The 26,682-nt window shown below is 45.3% G+C and overlaps 1 protein-coding gene across 1 annotated transcript in view; it reads right to left on the reverse strand.

Annotated features, from left to right (window-relative positions):
- Positions 1-6,433: 6,433 nt before the first annotated feature.
- MICOS10 (mitochondrial contact site and cristae organizing system subunit 10) overlaps positions 6,434-26,682 on the reverse strand; it is a 33,630-nt gene continuing 13,381 nt past the window's right edge. Inside the window, exons 2-4 of the mRNA XM_037140079.2 lie at positions 10,101-10,148; positions 9,019-9,128; positions 6,434-6,682 (exon numbers count right to left, since the gene is read on the reverse strand). Coding sequence (XP_036995974.1) covers positions 6,668-6,682; positions 9,019-9,128; positions 10,101-10,148 — 173 coding nt within the window. The 3' untranslated portion in view covers positions 6,434-6,667. The remainder of the gene's footprint in view (positions 6,683-9,018; positions 9,129-10,100; positions 10,149-26,682) is intronic.

Genomic DNA, 26,682 nt, shown 5'->3' on the forward strand with positions numbered 1-26,682 from the left:
TATTATAAAGCAATCTTCCTTAGCTGGCTATTTCACTTTTCTCCTCAATGACAGAGTGCTTGACCTCACATCTGCACTTCAGGGCAGGAAGGGATCATTACAGCCGCCGTACAATGCGGCCCAGAGAGATCGAGTGACTTCCTCATGATTACAGCGACCCGGGAAGCAGCACAGATGAGAACATAGGATGCTCTATAGGATGGATCTCGGGAAGTTTTTCCTTTGGCTGCAAGTCACTGACCCGTAGAAATGATCAGTCAGGGCCACCAGCTTAAAAAGGAAGTTAATTTAGAAGTTTCCAAAATACAGGAAGCATTAAACTCAATCACCTAAATAAAAACTAGTAAGGATAAAACCATGCCATAAATATACTAAAAATGTACTCTGGGTCTTCATCACGCCCAGAGGTACAGGCAGGGCAAACAGCGAAGGCAAGGAATGACAGAAACTGGAAGATGCGGGAAGGCAGACCAAAGAACAGGGGCCCGGGAACGCACATGTACCAGGCCCATCTCTCGAAGGACCACAGTGCAGGTCCATTCACCTTCATGCACACAGGAGCCCAGTCAGCCTAACTTATCAGCACTGTCTTCAGCAGACAGAGTTACGGGGTGGGAGGGAGGCCAGACTAAACCCTAGGTTTTGGACTTAAGATGTCAGTACAAACTCAAGGTCACACACACATCCCTATTTTGGAGCTCTGTCTGGTGAGAGGCCTGGAAGCAATGCCACACACAGAGCAACAAGCGCACCTACAGACCTCGGTTTCTAACCACCACTTCCCAGCACGAGGGACGAGGGCTCCCTGGGGAGACGGCGGGAGAAGAGTCCCAGGTGTCTGGTGCCTGGAGAGCAGGTGGGCAGGTCGAAGGGCGCAGGCACCAGCTTGAGAAAGAGCTCCTGTCAGAGAGAAGTCTGGACAATGCGAGTAAGAAATATTGGCAGGAACGGCTGACAGTCAGCTTAATAAAATGAAAATTCGTGAATGCGTAGTGACATAAATAAATGAACAAATAAATACTTGGGAGAGAAGGGAAAGTTCTTCCTTACAAAATGTCAAGTAATAAGGAATGATAAATTCAGAAAAACCAATGCATGCTGAAACTAACGATGGTGTGATAAGGAATAGAATATTTACATTATCAGGAGACTCTTCCCACAATTTGCATATTAATGACAAAACCGCTTTACCCACAGGGCCAAAGCTCCCATCGCTAAAGTTACGGCAGGGGGGCAGCATGCAGGGGGGCTGCATGCGACGCACTGAGGACACACCGAGGCCTCTGCCTCCACGGTGACCCCGAAATCCGGCCGTGAGGAACACCCTACAGAATGACGGCTTGTGCTCCTGTGGAATGTCAGGATGGAGAAGAGAGGCTGACGTCCTGCTCTGGATTAAAACAGACAGTCCACAAGGAGATACAATGCAGGATCCAGGCCTGGGTCCTGGGCTGGGGAAAACAGGCAGACGATCTGTTATTTCGACTGTTTACAAAATTTGAATATGAAGCATGGATTAAATAATTCTATTGTACCAGTGTTGATTTCCTGATCCTGATAAGTGCACTGTAGTGTCCTTACTCTTGGAGAATGCAATGAAGTTCAGGGGTGAGTGGGCATGGTGTCTCCAATCTACTCTCAAATGGTTCAAAAATACTGCACACACACATACAGAACCATAAGGTAAATAAGGAAAAACGTGAACGACTGGTGAACACGGGTAAAGGAGACAAAGGAGTTCCTTGAACTATGTTCAAAACTTTCCTGTGAGTATAGTAATATCAAAATCAAGTTACCAAAAAATGTAACTCTTTAAAAGTAAAATGTAAAGGTAGTAAATATTATCAGCATACATTATTAAAAAGGTTGCTTTCCACTTTCTACCTAGTGGTGGGTACATTTTACTGTTTGTAAGTTATGTCTTAAAATAAAAACCTCACTGAAAGTGTACATAGCTTTTAAGATGAACAGGTTAATAAAATGTCATGATGCTTTATGACATTTGCAAGGATTTAGTAAAACTCATCAGCAGTACTGACCTGAAGCTCTAGTTGACGATTATGTTTCAATTAATGAACATGGGAATTACTATTTTTACTTTTTAACATGGCTGATTCCAAATCAGATCAACTTATTCTTAACAATTTAAACTCAATGAAACTCTTATCAATTTCAACTAGTTCTGTCAGGTTTGTGTCAAATCAGGTTTACGCTGGACCAAACCATTTAGAATGAACCTTCTCAGTTTAAACAGCTCTCGCTGAGCAGAGCAGAGAGCAGCTGAGACTCTGGGTTTGGAAATCAGTAAAAATCCCTCCTGTATCACCTCTTAGCTGTGTGTCCTTGAGGAAGCTAATCTATCTTTTCAAAACCTGTCTCATCTATGAAATGCAGATAATAGTGCTTTTCTCATTAGATTGTTGTAAAAATTAAGCCACATGATATATGTGAAGCCTTAGCACAGTAACTGGCACAAAGTGTGTATCCTGTAAGTACTGTTCTTATATATTCATCTGAAGTGACTCAATTAAGTTCTGCCGGCCTCCAACTGGCTAGACCAGGAATAAAGGTGACCTGACCGACAGCTGACAAGGAGCTCTTTTTCCAGGCCCAGTTTCTTCCCTATTTAAGTCTCCCTCCGGCCCACTCCCGACTTCCTCCTAGAATTCCTGACTCCTCCTTCTCCCATTACATCTTCTGACTCCGAGCTCCTTGAGCGAGGACGGCACAACTGAAGCCAATTACCCTGCACGCAAGTGCTCAGCCTGTTTGGTTCCCTGCGTGCTGGAGCCCCCCCCCCCATTTCCCATAAGGCGGAGTTTCAGAAGGGGAGAAGCCACAGTGACTTGACTCATGTGTATCTTTTGTTGTTGTTTTTATTTCTTTTTAGAGAGAAGGGAAGGGAAGAAATGAGAGAAGGAGAGCAACATCAACGTGACTGGGAGGGAATCAAACCAGCAACCTTTCACCCTGGAGGACGATGCCCAACCCCCTGAGCCTGAGTGGTCTGGACCCACTTGTTTGTACCTTAACGGAGTGGAGGTAACCAACATGGATACTTACTGGTGAGGATGCACAGTTTTCTAACAATTCTTATTACCAGGAATCACCTGAGAAATTCATTTTCCCCATCAGATCTTGCTAATTTAGACTCTAAGAGCCAAATGGAGCCCAAAGATTATACCCTTTCTATTCCGGAACAGTCCCCTACTGACCTTATTAAAACCATGCACTCTACTCTGATTCAAATAGCAACCACTTTTTAAATACTTGTGTTAGCACATGTATTTGACCTCCAAAGCCTATAAGGTAGGAATTACTTCTTCTCCCATTACAGATGAAAGGGAAGTTAGAGAGCCCCACCCTCTCGCCCCCCTGGTCACATGACAAGTAAATGGTGGAACAGGAACTTGGATCCAGGCCCCCCGACTCCAGGTCCACTCTAACTTGTCACTGACTCTCACTCATCCCACACAAAGGCAGCTGCATGAACGTGGGAACTTCTGTCCTGCCCCTGCCCAGGTCTGTTCACCCCGAAATCCTCCTCTGGTGTCGGAGGGGAAGCAGGGCTTGCAGCACTCTTTAAAAAGCGGTGATAGCTTCCAGATGAGCCTGTTATTCTAAATTTGACATTCCTTTTGGTACTTAGAATTTCCACTTTCTCCCTTCCACCCCTTTGCATTTCTGTAATTAGTCAGCATGCAATAGGAAACCGTTTGTGTCTCAGTACCAGTCAAGAGGAAGGCTGTTCCAGCCCCATGGAGTCCATCCTTGTGGAAATACTTTGCAGAGTTTATTTGGACAGGTTCGAAAATAGTCCTGCAACAATACAATCAGATTGTACCACAACAAGTAAAATGTAATTATGGCTTGGTTACATGGAAAAAAATGTAAACAGTGAGGTTTGGGAAAACTAAACGGAAAGCTACGTGGATTTTCCCCTCCATGCCCAACCTCTGCATCTCCTGCGAGCAGGAGTTCAAGGCTGCATCCTCGGACCTTTGAAGTGGATGAGTGGGGATGACACTCACTGGAGGAGACAGCTCAGCTGAGTGCGTCTGAGGCCAGTTCTCAGAACAAAGGCGTGCTTCTGCAAAAGGCAAATGCAGCTTGATAAAGGCTCCCCCAGTGGGTACTTGGAATGCCAAAGTCATTCACCTAAATGAGTTCCAAATACACATTGTTCTGGGCCAAATTACAGTGTCAAGCTCAGACTGTATGTATTTATGTATGTTGGCAGAGCAGGCCTCTTTGGGGGCGCCACAATTTTATCCTCGTATCCTGTGCCCAGCCGGGTTCCCGTATCTCTCTCTCTCTCTCTTTCTTTCTCTCTGCCCGCAAACCCATGAATTCCCTCACATTTAATTCCAGAAGGGAAGACAAGAAGCAAAGTCAAAGCTTCATAACCCCACAAGGGAACAGGTCCCCGAAGACTTGAATTTCTAATTTAGAGTAGAACAGAATGTAGGCCTTTGCCAATGAGCTGGAACTTTCTGAAGGTTGATTTGAGATGGGGGCAGGGAGTGGGGACAAGATCAAGCATTGTGCTTCGGGCCGGTCTCTGCTAAGAGCTACAAGACAGGAATACAAAGTACCCTGGAATTAAAGCAAACAGCCACTGCTTCCTTTGGCCGGCCTTCGCCCAGAACTATTTCCTCACAGTGCTCACCAGTTTCTCAAAACACATGAGCAGTATTTCAAAGATGCTGGGCAAAGGGATCCCTCCAAATAAATGCCTAACCCTAGTAACTAATGAGATGGAGCGGTCTGACTCCAGCGCCCATTTCCACTCCACGGTCTTCTAACACACCCGGAGAGTTAGTGGACACCGCATGTTTCCTGTTTCTCTCCCTTTTTGGATGGGGACCTGTCATTCTTCTCTCTGCCTGAATAAAAATGAAAAAACTGGGGGGAAATAGTAGCTTTTAAAGCAAATATGGAGAAGACACGTGTAAGGGATGAAGCAGGTTGCTGGGTTATTCTTTTAATTACATGGGCTGTCTCGATCACGGAGCAAACGGGGCAAAGTGAAAAACAGTGGAATGGCTATAGCAAGCCCCGGCTATGGCTGGTCTCTGGGCTTTAACTGACCCAAAGAAACAAAGCAGCCCAGAGAGCAGAGGAGCCCAGACAGGGTGCCGGGCAGAGGGCCGCGGCTGCTGCTTCTGGTCCGGAGGTTGGCACATCTTTCGGAAAGAGGACTACAGTGAAGGATGAGGGAGGGAAGAAAGAGGCCGTATTCCTGCCCTGAATTTACTTATTACAACACTGGCAAGAACTGACGAGTGGAAGCTCCAGAACCGGGGTCAGGCACTGGCTGCACCCTGGTGCCCAGCCTCACCCGTCTGCCCCTCTCCCCTGCCCTGCACTCTGCAGCTACCCCGGTCCACTTGCAGTTTCCCAATCACTGTCACACTGCGCCAGGACTCCGAGCCTTTGCGTCAACTGCTGTCCTCTTCTTCCTCGCCTGTCGGGAGCGTCCAGGTCAACTTCAAGCCTCAGTCCACACTATTTCCTCCTCTGCCAGGACACCCTCAGGAGACTTCGCTGTTTCTTCTCCTTTGTTCTCCCTGTACTTTGTCCACGAACCTCCTCTTCCGGTGTCAAAAGAGTCTGTACATCTATCTTTCCACCAGACTCGCAGCTCCTTGAAGGCAGGGGCCTATGCCTTACCTTTTCATCCACTTAACCCTGTTTGGTAGATGCTCAGTCAGCATTTACAGGATAAAGGAACAGGTGGACCAAGCTCTGCCCATCTTAGTTTTATTATAAGGAGAGAAATAAATTATGAACGACTGGGTTCTGGGCTTCTGTATATTTTCAGAAGAAACTGCTACAATACTACTTTTGTGTTCAGCCTCCTTGTTTCAAGAAAAGCCAAAGGAATAAACTCACAGAGAGGCATCAGAAGTGGCCCCCTGGCCTTTGGATTCAGCTATCACACAAAGACACAAATCAAGCCTAAACATGCCCTTCCAGCCAGGTGGGTGTGCCACGCACTCTCCCAGACCCCAGGACGAAGCCCCCGGCGCTGAAGCCTGGAGCGTGTCAAGATCCACGGAGCTGTAGAGACCCGTGACACGGCACAGGGAGCCATCGGCACCGTCAGGCTGCACGGCGCAGACACACCTGACCTCCGCACAGCAGGCCCAGCTGAAACACGCCCGCCAGGCCCACCCAGGAGTGAGAACAAAGAGGCCAAACTCCTCTCGACACTCATCATCTCCATCAGGCAATAGAGCAGCAACCTCCACCCCCTGACTTGCGAGGTGGAAACTGTTCCGAAAACCACACACTAGGAATGCACGACGGCTGTGGCTTCAGGACGGTTCTCAGAGACCGGGACCGGGCGTTTACAGCAGCAGGCAGTTCCGGTACAATCCTCCTCCTGCTCAGATACCAAGGGCAAAGAAATGCAGGCAATGCACTGGGCTGCCCATTTCTGTTTAATTTATTTCTTCTAAGACCACCTCCTTGCAATTTCCAGAGAGAAAATACAAAACAAGAAACAGCCTTGGTTTCAAATACATAAACAGTGTGCTGGAGTTTAAAGCATTGCTGAAAACATCGCTACAGAAGAATGTCGGCTTACTCCAGAGCACTTCAGGGTTCCTGAGGAATAAACATGACTTCTCTTCGCCTCCCACTGGGGTGTTCTCAGGTGGGGTCAGTGCTCCTGCTCCTGTAAGACAAGGGCGCTCGGGTTAGAGTTGTGCAGACAGAGTTTTCACAACCCTCTCTAACTTGCTGCTGCAGGGCACACCCAAGGGACCCACGGGCCCCAAACCTCACCACCCCCCCGTTTGCTTTAAAACTATCTCACAGAAGGACTGTTACATCCTGGCCAAGTTCCGAAGGAAGGTTCCCCAGCTTTGAGGAAGGAGGGCGGGAAAGGAGTGGAACAGGGCCAGATGATCAGCACCTGACTAGGTATATTCCTAACCTGTCACAGGGCCAGATCCCGGGGGAGTGGAAGAAACCTGAGTCTGCAATCAAACAGCCCACTAACGATGGGATCTTCGGCAAGTTTCTTAACCTCAGTAAGATTCAGATTCCTCTTCTTCTGAATGAGGCCGAGGACGGCTCTCACAGACCTACTGGGGCCCGGGGGGCTAGAAAAAGGACGCAGAGCACCCCGGGTGACCCGCAGGGCACAGCAGGCACTCAAGAAGCAATCACCATAATAGGACTACATTCGAAAAGCTCCAAGTTGGGATTTTGCTCCTCTTTTTAGAGAATGGAGGATGACAACATCGAGGCATAGACTCAAGTTCAGATAAAGTTACAAGGCCATTTTGGAGCAGTACACACAAGGCTGTAAAAAATGTAACAATATTTTCCACAGTTAAGTCCCAGCCATTAAATATATAATATGCCTATAACCACCCCTGAGCCATTATCCATGGCAACTCAGTTGGGAACATTCCAAATAATTAAAAGACCTGAAGCTCCTCTCCCTGTGCCTTTCTGTTCCTCCCCAAACGCGGCTGTGGTGCCAAGGAAGTGAAGAGCTGGGGAGTGGTGGGAACGGCCTGTCGTCAGCTCTGCGCCACGCAGCTGCGCCTCTTCTCGCGCTGCCCCTCTGACTGCCTCACCCTGGCTCTGGCATGGAAGTGGCTCGTGAACGTGGGAGGCGGCAAAAGGCCTGCCACCATCTAGCTGGCCAACTCCCCTGCTCCCACTCTCTCCAAACGTGCACAGGAGGGTCGGCAGGGAGCTAGCATTCTGGGCAGGTTCTAGGAGAGAGGCTACTGAGCTGTGGTGGTGTGCTGTCACTTAAGATTTGGTGACAGCTTTTGATCGGAATTAAGACACTCATTACTTGTTATTATGATGAAACAATGGACAAGTCCATCGCCCGTTCTTGGTCAGCCTTAACCATAATAACGAACACATCGATTTGTGTGTTCGTTATTTGGCTAAATACCTCACCTTCTAAAGCCATGCTCACATTTAACTCTCGCGGCAACCCAGTGAGTGGCAACCACCTCCTTCATTTTGTAGAAAGAAAAGAGAGTCTCAGAAGTGAACAACTCAAGACTCCTTAGGAAGCAGGAGAAGGACCAGACTCATGCCCAAGTCCCCTGGCGTCTGTGCTCTTTCTGAGAGCCCCCTGAGGCTTCCCGGGTCATAGCAATTCTAGCTCAAAGGCAACCCAGGAAGTAGATGGTTCTACATAGCTAGGAAATGTGAAGTTCTTCACTGAAGTTCGTATTGCTATAAAGGTTCGCCTTAGTAAGCCTGAGGGCCATTAACCCCTCTAACAGTATACCATTTGCTCCATTCATTCATTCCTTCCTTTCACATCGTGTGCCTACTTTGTTCCAGGCCCTGGGAAAACAAAAACACACACACCCCTGGGTTCTGCAGCACCCAGCCTCGCAGGACCCTTTCACTTAAACCCCATGGTAACCAGCGTCATCTGCAGTACGGCGATGAGGAACGCTGACACACACACACACACACACACACACACACGATGTTCAGGAAATGCTTCCCTCCTGAGGCAAGTATTGTAATTTTTCATCTTGTCGGCATCATCAAAAATCCATCTGTAGACAAGACTTCGGCAGAATTATGTGGGACATACAAAAACCTGGCCTTTTCAGTCAGAAGCAGAATGATGACTGAACCCCAGAAGTCTGCAAGTCTAGCCTGCGTATATGTGAGATGCTCACAGGGCATCCTGAGGTCGTGAACAGAAGTGCTGCTTCGGAGTCTTCACACAGATCTACTTCACCATGACAACACACTGTCAGGCAGGTTCATCAACTCCAGCCATGTACCACGTGAGCATATGTCTGAACGTACACGTGCGTCTCAAGGTACAGGGGAGGGGAGAGACTTCAGGCGCCAACACGGTGTCAGCAGCGCTAATGGTCAGAGAGCCATCAGGGTCCCTGGTGCCAGAGGACACACACAGCTTATTCATTACATACACTATGAAGAAGTCTTCGAGGACTCGGGAGAAAACTCTTTTTCTCTGGAAGGAAAGAGAAGCATCAGCTCGGTACGTACTTTGACATACTTCCCATGCAGCAGGTACGGAGACTGGAAGTCGTGCTGGCAGTTGGAGTAGGCCATGCCCAGTCCCATGCCGGAGCCGAAGGCCAGCGGCCACATTCTCCCTGGAGAGCAGAAACAGGACACCCCGACGGGGCACCTCGGTGAGAAGAGGCAGCTTTTTCTCTGGCTCGCACACATCTGCTTAGGGTCCGACAAATATTCCACACGCCTCATACGGATGACTATGCTACGCCCGATTTTCTCAATGTTTCATCGATAGTCAAAAAAGGAAGAGGGAGGCTATTAATAAAAATTAATTTACCAAGTACTTATTAAGTGCTTATGCTGCCAGGTTGGAGGTATTCATAATGGAACATATGAATGGTATATAATATAATATGAAAACAGCAGACATAGTTCAAACTTTTAACAACTTCTTATCAGGTCTAATCATATGCTCATTGACTAATTTTTTAACCTTGGCAGAAATAATACCAACTCTCAGTCAAGTGCTTGGGTTTTAAAAACATCTAGGAATCTCAACAATATTTTCATATTCTGATTATGGTTAGTGGTGGGGTGTACTTAGGCCGATGCTGTAGATGATTATTTCATATCAGCACGAAGTGTTATTGAAGAGTCTCTGGTTATGAACCCCCACCAGTTCTCCACGGAAGAGGGCAACAGCCAAACTCCGGTCCTTCCGCAGAATGAAAGGCACAATGCCTGCCCTTTGCCGAGAAGAACTTTTGGTCCAAAAGCATGCGTATTCCTGGTGCACTTGTTTTTATTACTAGCAATACTCTCATTTCCAAGTTTCTTTCCAAAAAATATATATATATATAATTAATTAGAAATATTTGAGCATGTCTACATTTGGCCAAATAACTGACATTAAGGGCAGGCTTTTTAAATGATATCATATTTAAGATACGCCCCAGGGGAATTCTGGAGATGCTCAGCCCACTCTGACCTCTGCTGAGTCCACATTCTCTGTCCAGCCTGGCAGCCATGCAGCTGCGCCTCCCAGGAGTGCCCCTGCTATGTGCTTGCAACCAGGACATCATGTGGAAAAGGTGGTAAGAGTTACTTACTTTTAAAGAAGGTAAGTGAGAAAACAAGTCCTAATCCAAAACCAGTACCTGCGGAGAAGGAGGAACAACGTGTTACACTCGTAATAGTAACCTGACAAAAATAAAATGGACATTTCGTCAATGTGAGTATCTGCAAAGGATTTTTCTTTGCAGAAATTTAGTAGAGTTGATTTTCTCATTTCTAATGTTCTTTCTTGTTGTCAGAGGCTTTTTAGATGCCTTTGGTCCCCTGCCCGCAATAGGGGATGAAAACTTTGCTCCCCGCTCTGTGTGGACAAGCCTCGGAGGGCAAGAGGATAAGCCAGCAGACTCTTCCCCCCCAGGAGACATGCGCCCAGCTGCTTGGGGACGGCCTCTGGCACCCAGGGCCCTCTCTCCTGCCCATCCTCCCTAGGGATGCCACAGCCAGAACGTCAGATAAACAGCCTCAGCTAGAAGCTCCCATCGTCATTTCAGCACTTTGAGCGATGGCTACCTTTTAGGAAGATCCCAAAGGGTTGTCACAGTCAGTGTCCAAATGTGGAGATTAATCCTCTCCCCTCATTCTACTCATAGGGCATTTTTAACCACCATCTTTCAAAATAAAAGAACACACACAAGCCTATTTTAATGGTCTGGCAGAAAACATCTGTAGATGCCTCGCTTTAGATGAGACTTCACAGGCACCTGAGCTTGAATACAAAGGACCACACCCTCACTCACACCAGCATTTCTCAAACACTGGCCATCCCAGTGCCACTGCCTCAGCTTTGCTACACCCACCCAGCACCTGTGCGACTGTTCGCATAATAGCTTTCTTTAAAAAAGAAAAAAGAAAATCAATGCATGTATTGATTACGTAACTTCAGCCTCAACTTAAGTACATTATTGATATAATCATAGGTTTGAGTGCTAGCTATATTTCTTTTCATAAGGTGTGTTAAAATGAATGTAGAAGCATTAAATAAAAATATTTGTCTGTAGTACCACTTCAGGAAGAGATCAGCCCACACACTGTAGTGATACACATCCCAAACTTTGAGATACACTGATTTTCCCATTATCCAAAAAAGAAACATGCCAAGGAAGAGAACCGAAACCTAATTTTTTCCCTTTGATTTGACAACTTTATTTGCACCTTTCAGAGCATGCTGATGCCCTTTACCGACCATCTGTTTTGCAGGCTGAGAGTCCCTGACCACTGTCTTTACAATTAAGCACCAAAACACAGCCTCAGCTCTCACCTGCCCAAGTGTTCTCCAATCTGTGCCACTGGCATTCGAAGAGCTGCTTCTCCTCCACCCTGACTCCTGCGTGCGAACATGCCAAGTGCACCTCAGTCGACCAGCCTGACCCTTCCTGATCCAAACACAGAGAACTAGCAAGCAAGCTGATGCATATCTTTTTTGATCTAGCTACGCAACAGTGCAGCTGATGCTGGCCTGAAGGAAGTATTTAAGCTAGCACCCGCAATGATTTCTGGTCACTCTCCCCTACCGTGTATATGTGGCCATGATGCGTGTTTCTTCCTATGACTGTACGCTACACAAACATGAATCTTAATTAAAAATGATCACTGTGCCCTGTCCAACAGACCTAGCCTTAGGTACTGATTTGGTGCCAGCTTCAATGTGCAATATCTGAAAGCCACTCACATCACCCCGATTTCCATACAATTTAACAGAATGGTAGAAAACCGATCCATTTACAGACCATAATAATTCACCTAGTCAAAATCGACATAATGAGAAGGAACCAACAGTTCAATATTTCCCATGAGTCCCCAACATTCTCCTCCTTCCCCAAAATTACCTGTTAAAGCAAACGATGACCTGATGTGGTGTGACCCCGCACTCTCGAGCGCAGAAAATGGCCTGCTCGGGGACGCTGTCTGGCTCGTCTAGAGCAGCGCGCTGGGCCCCAGTCTGCCCAATTCCAAAGCCAGTATCCCCACTGTATGTCCTGACACTGGATTCCCGTACAGTTTCAACCCAAAACAATCACTACCTCCCAAGGGAAAGTGGAGTATCAAGATTTCTCCTGCCAGCGCACTAAGATACAGGCAAAAAGGAATCGTGCTTCCCATGCAAGAGCCCAGAACGCTAGGCAACCTGGGTAGTAACAAGTCCACACAAGGCCAAAAGAGCTTGTTCAGATTCATTCCCAGACTAATCCGACCGCACATGTCACAGGCACAAGTCCACCTGGTGGGCATGAGTCAAGAACTTCAGAGAAACTGGAGCTATCACGACGGATACTCCTTGGCAAGAACCTGCTGTTCCTTGGTTCATAAAACGGCACAGGGTTCAATTTCAAAACGGCCTGCCTCACCCGCTTGCAGCTGGAAGATGAGTAAGACAGTAAACTGGTACTAGAGAATGAGGTAAAGGATTTGGACTGGCTTACAGGTTTCAAAGCAGGCAATGGGGTGGGGAGGTCGGCCAGTAAAAACATAATGGCTTACAATCAGAGCTTTCGGTCCTCTCCATCTGGAAGGCAATTTTTTGGCAAACAAATCAAAAGCCCCAAAGGAAAATATTTCAGCATTTTTCTTGTCCCTCTGACTCCATGCCTGTCTCTCCTATTTTTCCCGCAAGGAAAGAAAGCTCTCTGATGCTCCACTGTTCCTAGCAGCAGACCAAGAACGATGCTAAGCCCACTGCTAACAGTATCCCTCAGCCACAAAGATGAGAAATGCTTCAACACCGATCAACAGAGAGTAGAAAATCTTTCACCTCTACACCTCTAGACTTTACTTAAATAGGCGTATATGCCCAACCACCTAGCTCTGCTCCTATAAAAGGCAGTTATCTGCAATTATACAGGAAATCAAAGTCACAGTTCAGATGAGCCGAAGACAGTGCGCTCTACGGGCTTAATTAAGTCAGGCTGCTACATCTTTAGTCCTCAAGAGTGATTCCCACCCTCCATTTCCGTATTCTTAAGACACAGAATAACAAGTCTATCCTCTTCAGAAAAAATATGAAAAGTGCTTTTTAAATGCCAGTGTCTTACTTAAACTATCTCAGTTATTGAAGAGATGAACAATGGTGGAACTGATGAGTTTCACAGGTTCAAGTTCTCACATGCTCAATTTTCTTTTAAAAGGCAGCATGTTGCTTCAAAGAAAGTCCCACCTGATCAGGGGACACCAGCTCTGCAGCTGCTTCCACTAAAGACTGGCACCTCTGCGCCAGGTTTAAACTTCATTAACAATAAAACATGAAAGGTTTGTCTTACAATAAAAACAAACCAACATGGAAAAGAGAAGAGTTTTCTCTGCCTCTGGCCACTTTTTTCTGTTGTTGCATGACAAGCTCCCTTAAAGGAAAAAAGCCAAAGGAAAAAGTACAAAGCATTTTTCACCTTCCCTGGAAGCAAATATTTAACTATGAGCACAGTTTATATAACTGCCTCCCCTGACTCAAGCCTGTTCTTTTGGTCCATGCTATCTGGAATGACAAACAACCGCAAGTAAAGAAATGCCTGATTACAGGTACACGTCTTCCTCACAGCAAAGCCCAGTTAAGGGGATTGGGGGGGGCAAGATAGGAGGCAAGCAAACCCCCCCCAAAAAAACCCACAACAGAGGAGCCTTATGGAATTGACATTAGGCTAAGAGCCCATGCTCTGAAACCATTTCTTTTGGAAAGGAAAACGAATTGGCAAAAATTCTTTCAAAAAGAAATTACTCCAAATCAATCTAACCCTGCACTTTAATGCATGCTTAGTGCCCAAAAGGACATCATAAAACTGGCTAGTAGATAAACACACATTTTTAGGAAGGACAACTCCCTAACAGTTCATCTGATACTATGTTAATAACAAAACAACAGAGAACTCACTCCCGCTGACTACATATAAAACGCTGGCCTGTCTCATGCCCAAGTGGATTCTTCAACAAACTTAGAAGAGTAACAGCTAACAAACAGCACGTGCCAGCACACACCTTAAGCCACACTGTGTAAAAGGAGGGGGAAAGCTATGACTGTGACATATGGTCACTAGCCAGTTGTCCGACACGACTTTTTTCAGAAAACATCTTTGCTCTCACCGGGCTGCACGTCATAAAGCTTCTACTTCACGGCAGATAGTTAGGAACCAAACACACTCAGCAAGAATTAACAAGCAGGCCACATCACCTGATCGCGGTCTTGGGGTAGAAATGTACTTCGGATGTCAGCTTCTCAGTAAAACAAGCTGGAGGACCACACACTCCTGCCGCATCAATTCTATAAAAGTGGCCATTGCCAATGGACTTCCAATGAAAGAGGAATAACTACTGTTTGGAGAGGTGCAGAAAAAAACAAAGCCTCAGAAATTCTCTTAGAAAGCATTTCTCTAAACTTTCAGAGGGGGAAGCCCACAAACCCACCTCACCGGTCTATTTAGTGTATGTTATTCACATGATAATTAAGGTCTCACTCCAACTCACATTTAACTCTTCAAACCAAGCTCCTAAATTCATAAGCCTAATGTAGAATAATCAATGCTAAATTTGATCTGCATCTAAAAATTAATTAAAATTACAAAGCAACTCCATTTTAATTTGTATACCAACTTATATCAAGATGTATGAGCAGAAATTTCACCATAACCAACTGGCAGTTTATAAATAAGAGAACTACAGAAATTACAAGCACAGTTTTAACATCCTTAGAAGCCATCCGCTAAACAACTTTTTTTTTTTTTTTAGAAGAGAGGGGTTTTTTTAGACTTTATTTATTTTTAGAGAGAGGGGAAGGGAAGGAGAGAAGGAGATAAACATCAGCGTGTGGTCGCCTCTCACGTGCCCCGCACTGGGGACTTGGCCTGTAACCCAGGTATGTGCCGGACTGGGATTTGAACCAGCAACCCTTTGGTTCACAGGCCCACGCTCAATCCACTGAGCTACATAAACCAGGGAAAGACTTTATTCTTGAGGGTCCAAAAGAAAAAGAAAAGATACAGCTTCCAGAAAATGAGGGACTTAATCCCCTGTGGAGGGGAAGGGCAGGAGCTTGCTGACGCAGGAGACAGGCCCAGGTCAACCCTGCGACTCTGGGCCCGCCAGCTCTCTGGCCGCAGGCCTGCTCCCTGGCCCGCCGGCCCCAGCCGGACATCTGTGCAGTGAGGACAAGCTTACACGGCTGCTGCGTGTATATGAGTGTCCGACAGAACTCAGTAAGTGGTGGTGAGTTCTGTCACAGCTCTAATAAAACTCAGTGTCAAAAGTGTAATAAAATAGTTAATCTTCTACTAAAATATACCGAGGGTGAGCCACAGCTGAAAATCAGAACCTTTTTCCCCTTTCTTAGCACGGTCAACTATATTTTAATGGCATTAGTAATTGTTTCTAGGAATATATTAGGTTTTGATATATATACATGTATATACATTTTAAATAGGGAATTCCGTCAGACTCACTGTTGAAGTAGAACACTTTGCTTTAAAGTATAAAATAAAGACCTTCCTAGAGCGGTCTTGTGTTTAATAAAGCTGGATGTATGCTTTAAACACAGATTACTATCAAACTGACCTATTTCTGATGGGCAGGTTTTCCTGTTCCATCTTGTTCCCATCAACGCTACTGTAACCATCACATGCATCTGCTATGACAGAATAAACACGAGTGAGCTTTCAGAGAAAAGTACCCCAGGGACTGGGTTTAGTGAGAGTGACGTTTCCATGAAAGATGCTTGGGGCCCAATGTATGAGGGAAAAATGGTTTTCAGTCAGTTTCAAACTGTGTTACTTAATCCTTCGAGGCAAAGACAGACTGGCCCAAGTGCCCAAGTATCAATGCCAAGTCATATGAATTAACTGACAATGTGTGCCGGACTGAAGACCCAGAGATGGCAAAGCCGACCTGAGTTCATCAGCTCCTCGGAAGTCAACACTGCTGCAGGGTATGGAGGCAATGGACCAGGAAGGAGGATATTTAACAGGACCGGAACCTTCCTGTGGCCATCAGGACTAGACATGGCTGGGACACCTGCAGGAACTTCCCGGGTAGACATCCACTGCCCACACTCTGACCAGAACACACAAACCAGCCAGCAGAAAGGAGGAACGACAGGGAAGGCCACGTGGAAGGCATTGCTGGAGCTCTGCTTCAAGAAGAGCCAAAAGGGTCCTTTTTATTTAGTTTTTGTGTCCTACCACAAAAGGATCCTTTTTATTTATTTTTTAAATATATTTTAATTATGCTATTACAGTTGTCCCATTCCCCCCTTCATTCTCCTCCACCCTACCCCCCTCCCACCCACATTCCCCACCTTTAGTTCATGTCCATGTGTCATAAGTTCTTTAGCTTCTACATTTCCCATACTATTCTTGCCCTCCCCATCTATTTTCTACCTACCATCTATGCTACTTATTCTCTGTACCTTTTCCCCTTCTCTCTCCTCCTCCCCACTCCCCTGTTGCTAACCCTCCATGTGATCTCCATTTCTGTGGTTCTGTTCCTGTTCTAGTTGTTTGCTTGATTTGCTTTTGTTTTAGATGTGGCTGTTAATAACTGAGTTTGCTGTCCTTTCACTGTTCACATTTTTTATCTTCTTTTTCTTAGATAAGTCCCTTTAACATTTAATAGAATAAGGGCTTGGTGATGATGAACTCTTTTAACTTGACCTTATCTGAAAACCGTTTTATAGGCCCTTCCATTCTAAATGAAAGCTTTGCTGGATATAGCAATCTTGGATGTAGGTCCTTGCCTTTCATGACTTAGAATACTTCTTTCCAGCCCCTTCTTGCCTGCAAGGTCTCTTTTGAGAAATCAGCTGACAGTCTGATGGTAACTCCTTTGTACATGACTATCCCCTTATCCCTTGCTGCTTCTAGAATTCTCCCCTTCATTTTAATCTTGGTTAATGTAATTATGATGTGCCTTGGTGTGTTCCTCCTTGGGTCCAACTTCTTTGGGATTGTCTGAGCTTCCTGGACTTCCTGGAAGTCTAGTTCCTTTGCCAGATTGGGGAAGTTCTCCTTTATTATTTGTTCAGATAAGTTTTCCACTTGTCGCTCTTCCTCTTCCCCTTCTGGTAGCCCTATAATTCGGATGTTTGAGCATTTAAACATGTCCTGGACGTTCCGAAGCCTCTCCTCATTTTTTCAAATTCTTATTTCTTCACTCTTTTCTGTTTGTTTCTTTCTTCGTTCTGGTCCACTCCATTAATCTGAGTCCTGGTTTTCTTTCCATCAGTATTGGTTCCCTGCGCATTTTCCTTCATTTCACTTAGTGTGACCTCCATTTTTTCATCTAACTTGCGACCAAAATCAACCAATTCTGTGAGCATCCTGGTCACCAGTGCTTTGAACTGTGTACCTGATAGGCTGGCTATCTCTTGGTCGCTTCAAAGTATTGGCTCTGGGGCTTTGATTTGTTCTTGTGTTTGAGCCTTTTTTTTTTTTTTTTTGGTCTGGTAACGCCTATTACTTAGTGAGGGGCAGAACCTTAGGTGTTCACCAGGGCAGGGTGACCCAGTCACTGGGTTGTGACGTCGTATGTGAAGGTGGGGTCAAAGAGGGAACAATGGCACTTACTCTGCTCTCTCTTGGATTTCAGGCCCCTCTGCCGCTTCCCACAAGCAAACTGGGCCCTTCTGGTGCTGGTTCCCAGGTGGGTGGGCTTGTGTATGTTCTAGGACCTTGTGCGTCTCTCCAACAAACTCTCCTGTGAGGCTGGGAGTCTTTCCTGGAACCTCAGCCCCCACAAGTGTTTTCAGCTGGTGCTTTTAGGTTTTATTTCCCAGAGCTGGGGCCCTGGGTTGCATGGTCTGTCTCACTGCCTGTTTTCACCTGGTTTATCTGCCAGCGAATAACTGTGGTCGGCCGGCTGCCTTGCACATCTCATGGGTCTGCTTGTTGCCTCCCCGAGCCCGGGGTCTGCCAACTGCCGCTTTTTCCTGCCGCAATCCCTCTCCACCAGCCACCAACTCTGCCCCTCTTACCGGTCTGGATGAATGGTTGTCGGACTTCCATACAGTTCAATTTTCCGTCTGTTGGTTGTTTTTTTTGTTTATAATTTTTTGTTGTCTTTAATTTTGGTTGCGCGAGGAGGCACAGTGTGTCCACCTATGCCTCCATCTTGGCCAGAAGTCCAAAAGGGTCCTTTTTAAATGAATGCATACAGCACATGGCCCAACTTCTGGAATCCTGACACTGCACAACTTTCCAAGGATGCACGAGAGAAGAACCACCTTTCAGGTGCATCATGGTCCTGTCTCACAGAAGATTAAATGAGATAGAGGGGTCACGTGACTTACACACATCTATGAAGGTGGAATTCACACCCAGGCCATCCACTTCTGGTCATGGCTCTTTCCTGTACACAAGAATTAACCTCAGCCCTGGCTGGCATAGCTCAGTGGATTGAGCGTGGGCCTGCGAACCAAACAACCTGGCTTCGATTCCCAGTCAGGGCACATGCCTGGGTTGCAGGCCAGTTCACAGCAGGGGATGCATGAGAGGCAACCCTACATTGATATTTCTCTCCCTCTCTCCTTCCCTTCCCCTCTAAAGATAAATAAATAAAATCTTTAAAAAAAAAAAGAATTAACCTCAGAGGTTTGCAGCAGTGGGTCTATTGTTACATGTGGCAATGAAGTATTTCTCTGGATTCCAGCACTATGTGTAGGTAATTTATGACTATGTTACTACTCTTCAGTCCCTTAAGAAACCAACAGAAACCACAGATATTTGACTTAATCAGCAGTGGTAACAAAACCCTGAAGATTACTTAGAATCAATGAGAAAGTCAACAAATCAAATCACGAAATATTTCCCTGTGCACTGAGTGCAGAAAAAATGAACCCAATGGGTGGAGAGCTGAAAATGACCCCGAGCTGCTGGAAAGGGCGTTTTGTGGCTGGTTCCTTCCCTCCCAACACCGCCAATACCTCTAGCCTCTCTCACCAATGTCAGTAACTGGGTTCTCACCCTTGTGAGAGTGAATACAAGAATCAGGAATCTATTATATCCTACGCAAACCATCACAGTTATTACATTGTTGCCTAGTCCTGCTCCAGTGACAAATTCAACAAAGAAACAAGTACCAACACGTTCTTTTTCTTACACATCTACAGTCACACCTCGGTACTCATCGTACTCATCGGCTTCAGAACTTGTCAAACCCTGTTCTCGTCGAGTTCTGATGAGAAGAAAATGTTTCAGCACTTGGTGCTTGCTGGGGACTCATCGCGCTTGCTGAAACTTGTATGAGTGACAATGCCATCCCGCAAGAGAAAATGTTTCATGGTTCGGTACTCATCGGTGTCAACACCTGTCACGCGTTCCAGAACGAATTAACGACGAGTATCAAGGTGCCAGTGTGTTAGCATTCATTAAGTAGAAGGCACTGAGCGTACCGCTCCAGTTCATAGTGTTTATCCTTCGAAAAGTGGGAAGTGTTACACAGTGGTTATACTTCGACTATGAGGTGATGTGGGTTTGGGGGCAAGACAGGCAAATGCGACTGAGAGTGCTGGTTAGGTTACGTGGCAGTCGCGTGGCAGTCTTTGGGTAAAGCATCAGTTTCTTCACACGGAAAATCACACTACATTAACAAGGTCTGCCCCTGACTGGGCGCAGTACTGTGTGCAGAAAGCTTGGAAGGACAGCACGTGGCACAGAGTCGCCATCCTTGTCGTCTTCCACAAAAAGCCTTTCATAAACAAACCCCAACTGTAAATGAGTACTGACCACCGGAGGGCAAGCAAGAGTGCCGCGGTGAACCAAGGTCAGAGATAACAAAGACGCCATCTCGTCTTTGGGGAGCTCGTGATCAAGAAAGGGCAGCGAGCCAGGAATCCACAAAGGCGAACAAAAGCAGATCCTCAATGCCCTGAGAGGGACAGTGTTCTGCCGGGAAGATTTGTTTTTAACCCTCAAGAGAGGTGGTGTTTGAGTTGTCTTAAAGGACAGACTTTTTTCATAAAAGGTTTTATTTATTTAATTTTAGAGAGAGGGGAAGGGAGGGAGAAAGAGAAAGAGAGAGATATATCAACTGGTTGCCTCTCACACACCCCCAACTGGGGACCTGGCCCACAACCCAGGCATGTGCCCTGACTGGGAATCAAACTGGCGACCTTTTGGTTTGCAGGCTGACACTCCATCCACTGAGCCACACCAGCCAGGGCAAGGACAGACTTTTAACAGCTGGAGTTTGGGGGGAATGGGCGTGCATTCCCCCAGTGGCAGAAAAGCAGGGCCTGTATAGGGAAACGGCATGGGAGGCGGGAGTGGGGGAGGATGGCAGCAGGAGATAAGTCGAGAAAGGGGAGGGACTCATTCTGAAGGCGCAGAACCTGGGCCAAGGAGCCTCCACAGCACTTAATTCAGCAGGCGGGGGGGCTTCCCTGAAGAGTTTTTTAAAAGGCTAACAAGATTGAGGCTAGGCTTCAGGAAGATTCATCTGGCGAAGGTGTGTAGGATTACTTGGAAAGCAAGAGACATTTTGCTGGCAGAATTTGCAGGACTTAACAACTGATTAAGTGTGCGTATGTGTATCTGGGGTTTGGGAGGGTGCTGTGGGGAAGGCTGCAAAGAAAATGCTGAGAACTTCTACCTGGATAACTATAAAAACACTGGTCCTATTTATAAGTCATTAAATAAGCTTCAATACCAAATTCCCTTAATAAAATATAACTTGATTTATAAAATGGCAACATGCACCTTCTTTTCAGGAACACCATGTAATATTAAGAACATTCACTAAGCACTTATGCTTCGGGATAAAAATCACCTCATTTTGATCCTCACAATAAACTTCTTTTATTGGCCCCATTTATAGACAGAGAAACTGAGACACAGGGAGGTTAAGTAACTTGCCTCAGGTCACAAACCTGGGATTTGAACCCAGGTGGTCTGACTCCAGAGGCCCAGGCCTTGGCTGCTACGCTGTATTACTGCCAGGGCAGCCTCCTTACAGACATAGAGATTATAATCAGACGGTTATAATCATTAATTCTGACTTACCACAGGAAATTAAGTACCTTCCCAAATTCATCCTGGCCCACACTATGTGCAGGTATTTCCCTACTTACACAAACCAAGTCCTGACCTCATGTGAGCCAGACGCTATGCTGGGCCCTGGGGTGTAAGTTCCCACACTCACTTTGCTCACGGTCTAGTGTACAAGACACAGTGACAGAAGCAGGATGTACTAGAAGCAATGGGCAGAGCACCCGTACCATTAGAGAAGGGACAGGGAGAGGCAGTGGCAGGAGAAATGAACCATGGGGAGGACAGATTATCTTTTCTGCCCATGCAACTGAAAAATGTTGCCTTACATACTTCGGTCCCTCCTCAACATCCACCCCTCTACCTTTCCTGTATTCCAAGCCAGGCAGAAATGAAAGGGTCGGTGTTTAAGGGACCTCTGAACAGGACTTAGGAACTTCTGAGTAGGGATGACGGCACTTAACGATGACTCTGAAATAACAGATCCTTAGGTAAAGACATACATAGTCATGGACACGGTAAAAGAGAGATAGAAAAGGGGGTCAAATATTTTTAAAAGATACCAAGGGGTTTGCCTTTAAGGTACAGTTGGTGCAAATAGCGAATATCTCAAATCGGCATTGCAAAGGTGCTGGAATGACTCGCCTGAATGCTGGGCTTCCTGTGAGCCAGCAGCTGCTTCTTTGTTACTCGGGTCTTGTTCTAATAAAGCACCCAGACTACGTGGGTAGACGGGACACAACACTGTGATGCCTTTGCATGACACCATGGCATTTCTTAAAGGCGTCACTATTCCACAAAGCCCCAGAAGCAAACCTCTCCCAATCACCAAATACTGTAAGAAACCCAAAACTTAGTTTTTATAAACTCAGTGCAAAAAAAAGACTCCTAAAATACAAGTTATGAACTGAAATAAAATGAATTTCAAGCTGCACTGAAACAAGCAGAAAAATAAGTTGTAATCTGTCAGTGATCACAGTCAATCTTTCTGTGAAAACATAAGATTAACAGCATTATTCTAATGTCAAGACAAAACATGATGGGAGCCGTTATAGACTGTACTTTTGCTTCCAATCAAAGTGGGATATTCATGAGCCTACAAGCTCAGGGTTTGACACATATGGGCCTATGCTGAAATGGTAAAAAAATAAAATAAAAATAAACATTTCTACAACTAATGGATTTCGATGCAGTCATCTGAAATGATGCCAAGAAACGCGCAGCTTTCTTAAGGACTACCTCCCTAGTAAAAAGTGAATTATGGTGCTTTAAATCAATTGCTAAAGTTAATCATTTAACTTCCATCAAACAGGAATTCTGAGTGGTTTATACGTGCAGGTTCGACAATCAAAAACATTTGTTCTAACTTGTAAACATTTGTCAAAGTTAAGTAAGTCTACAAATCCATCAACAATTATGTGACAGTGTTACGTTAATTATAAGTTATCCTACGCATCCTAATGCAGGTTTAGGTTGGATAAAGAAACCTGAAGTACAAGCACAGGATTTCCATTCCTCCCATGTACACTGTTAACTATTAATCAAATAGCTTTAAACTTCTACTAGAGATACATCACTGACCCGACTCGAAGCGTCTACGTGACCTTAAACGAGCCCCGTGGCCATGCCACGGTCTGCCCACCACCCACCCTCTCTCCCAGGCGTGCCTCCTACCGCTGTCCTGTTCACTCCCCATCACCATTCATATTCACCCTTACTCTCACGTCCTGGATTTTTTCTAGTTTGTACTTAAGTTTCTATCTTATATTTCGGATTCCTGTCATGCTGTCTAAAGAGCATTTCAGATTCATTTTCTCCACTTATTTTTAAAAATGACAAGCTAAGTTGCTGTTAACAGTTACCAATTCCAACAGACTTTCACTTTATAAGTAATACAGTTCTTTCCTTCTTGCTGTCTTCCTTTTTTACAAGAATTCTTTTGGTTTTAAAAACCCCTTAAAATTATGACCTACCTTTTTTTAAAGATTTTATTTATTTATCTTTAGAGGGGAAGAGAAGGAGAGAGGGAGATCAATTATGGTTGCCTCTCGTGCATCCCCTGCTGGGAACTGGCCTGCAACCCAGGCATGTGCCTCGACTGGGAATCAAACCACAATCCTTTGGTTCGCAGGCCCGAGCTCAATCCACTGAGCCACACCAGCCAGGGCATGACCTACATTTTTAAAAAAGACATTCTAATTATTGTTTTTTTCCTTTTTCTTTTCTTCATTCCCAACTTGTTTTCAGTTGCTGAAAGAGTGTGCACACAGAGACGTGTGAATCGTGACCCTGTGTTGTGTGGGCACTAGTCTGAAAGAGCTGTGGCTGGGGAGTCACAGAGAGTAAGCAGCTCGGGACAGTTTCAAAACAGAAAGAAAGCCTTTCTTCTAGTACATTCAACAGATAAAAACTAAGCTTCTATTTGAGGAGTTCAAGGAGCACCCAGGCCCCGCCTCCTGGACCTCATACTTGTGCCAGAGAGGACCCCCAAATTCTAGGGCTCCACAGAGCACATTTTGAAAACTGCCAATGAATGCACTCTCCTGTTTGTTATACTTTATATGATTCCAAACAGCCATCTCAGGTGGGGACGGTCTCTAGCTGAAACAGAAACCAGCTCCATTCAGGAGGAACAGCATCCTTAACCAAGCTCCAGACTAGTTCCGGGTCAGTGGTGGGGGAATGGAGAAGGTGTATGTCTGTGCCTACTGGGTGGGACCCCCATGGCTGGTTAAATAAATCCAGGAGGAGAAGAGCTGTTAGCTGGGAACAGAAGACAGCAGTCTGGTGGACAAATGTGCCCAACGCCCAGAGAAAGAAACAGTCTCTGAACAAATCACTCTACCCAATGGATGGGCCTAGGGAAGGTCTTGGTCTCCCCAGGTGTCGGTTTTCTAATCTGAGAAACGAGAAAGCTGAAATAACTTAGTGTTACCAGCCTTACCAACTCCCAGAGAATTAAATTATTTTTCCAAATAAAGTACACATTATACAGAAAAATAAAAGACCAAAGTGGAGCTGCTCTGTGGGGCAGCGGGGGGGGGGAGTGGGCTGGAAGCCTGACTAGACAGCACTTTCTCAGCCTCCCCTCGCTTTCCTCTCCGGACCTACTCCTACTCAGTGGCAACCCCTAGGATACTCTGGAAGACATTTAAAAACCAATGGACCAAATGAATCCCTAAGGCTTCTTCCAGCTCTAATCATCTATCATTCTGTAAGTCTGAGAATTCATGGAGGTTATTAAAATGGGGCCATCCAAGAAAAACAACAGTGGGACATCATCGCATCCACCAAAGAGCAAGTACATTCTTTCAACCTGTCAATCAATGAGAAACTTCATTAATAGAGACCAACGTAATTCCAAAGTTGGACTTCCACTTAAATTACTAACCTGTTCAATAACAAAACTAGACTTAACATATTTAGAGTATTCGCAGTCTTCAACTATAGGAACCAACTGAATTCAGTAGTAAACCATTTTTTTAAAAGAAACTGTTCTCATTTGTTTATTTGCTTACATTACACAAAGCAAAGTTAATGATACTCCCCTCCAAGCATCATTATTATTCCTAAGGGATACTTTGGATTAAGTTTACCAGTCCATTTATATAAATAGTATCATATCATACATGATGTTCTTCAACTTGCTCTTCTTGCTTTATAATTATCAAGGACAGCCTTCTGTGACAGTACGTCTTTTCAAAACTTTTTATTGAAATAGTACAGAAAGCTGCATAATTAAGTATACTAGTTGATGAATTTCAAACTAAACACAGTCACATCACCAGCAACCAGAGCAAGGAACAGAAGCTAAGCGACACCCCCAGAGGCCCATCTGTGTTCCCTTCATCAGAACTCTCCATCCGGAGACAGCCACATTGCCACCAAAATAACCGTCTTGACTTCTAATAGCACGGAGTACTTTTGCCTGTTTTTAAACTTACAGAAACGGAATCATGCAGTAAGAACTTTAACCCGACAATGTTGTGAATGGCTGCATGTATCAGAAGTTCATTCATTATCACTGCTGTACAGTAGTCCACTACATTAATACACCACAATTTACTTATCCATTCTGTTGATGGGTATTTGGGTAGTTTCTAGTTGATCCTGTTAAGAATACCATTCTGTGAACATTCTAGTGTAAGTCATTTGGTGAAACAAATGCATGCATGTCTCTTGGGTACATGTGTACCCAGGCGTGGAACTGCTGTGTCATAGGGTGTACATATAGTCAGCTTTAGCAAGTACCGCCAATTTTCCAAAGGGGTTACCCTGACTCATACTTCCACCAGCTGAGTCTAAGGGTTCTGGCTGCTTACATCTTCACTGGCACTGAGTATTTTTCATACCCTTTGCAGACTTTATCCTTTTGGTTTTAAGTAACTGTTCGAGGTATAATTTATGTATAATAAAATGTACCCTTTTAGATTGTACAATTCAGTGAGTTCCATAGGTGTATATACACGTGAAACCAGCACCGTAATCCCCCGAAGTCTCCTTGTGCCCCTCACCAGTCCATCCTTCCCTAGACCCTTGGCCCCAGACAACCACTTATCTCTTGTACTTCATCATCACAGGTTGGTTTTCACTTTCTGGAATCTTATGTGAATCATAAAGTATACACAGCGCATGTCATTTACTGCACCTCACTTTCCTGAGCTTCATGGGTGTGTGCTGGTACAAACTGAAGGCAAGACCTTCCACCAGCAAAAAGATTATGTGTGACTCGCTTTATTGGGGTGGTCTAGCGCTGAACGCCCATCTCCAGGGTCTGCCTGTACTCTTTGTCTGTTTGTTTGGAAGGTGTTTTGGTGGTGAAACCCCAGGACAGACGGACAGACAGCACGTACTCTTCTGTGTCTAGTTTCTTTCATGCAACCTAGTGATTCTGAATGTGTACTTATTCCTTCCTACTACCAAATGTGGTAGGTAAACTGTGGCGAGTCCACATTTTGCTTATCCGTTTATCTGTGATGGATATCCGGTTCTTTCCAGTTTGGGGGCATTATGAACAAAGCTGCTATGAACATTCATATGCCGGACTCTGTGGATGTGTTTTCCTTTCTCCTGGGTTAGTCCCTAGGAGTGGAACAACTAGATGGTATGTTTAACTTTATAAAAACTACCTAACAGTTTTACAAAGTGGCAGCACCATTTTACACTCCCAGCAGCAGTGAGCAAGATGCCAGCTGCTCCGTACCTCGCAAACCTTAGTGCTGCCAGTCTTTTTATTTTAAACCATTTTAATGAATGTGTAGTGGTATCTCATTACAATTTTAATTCTTTTGTAAAAAATGTTTTCAAACATTTTACCCATTTTCTTGAATGAGATGTATTATAATTAATGTTAAGATTTCCTAATTTGTTCTGGAAACAACTCCTTTATCAGATACATGTATTGCGAATGTCTTCTCCCGTTCTGGGGCTTGTCTTTCTGTGCTGTCTGTTGTTTGTTTTCCCCCATGATGAGACTTTGTAGGACCTACTCTGTTAGCGATTTCCAACCACCCACACAGCAGTGCCCGCTACAGTCATCACGCTGCATGTCCCATCTCCAGTGCGCATGTGTCTTATGATCAGAAGCCTGTCTTTTGACCACTTTCATACCATCCCCCACCCTCTTTTCTTTCCTTTTTAAGGCTGAATAATAGTCCACATT

This window comes from Artibeus jamaicensis, unplaced genomic scaffold, assembly GCF_021234435.1.
Source record: "Artibeus jamaicensis isolate MK-2021 breed Jamaican fruit bat unplaced genomic scaffold, CSHL_Jam_final scaffold_847, whole genome shotgun sequence".
NCBI lineage: Eukaryota > Metazoa > Chordata > Mammalia > Chiroptera > Phyllostomidae > Artibeus > Artibeus jamaicensis.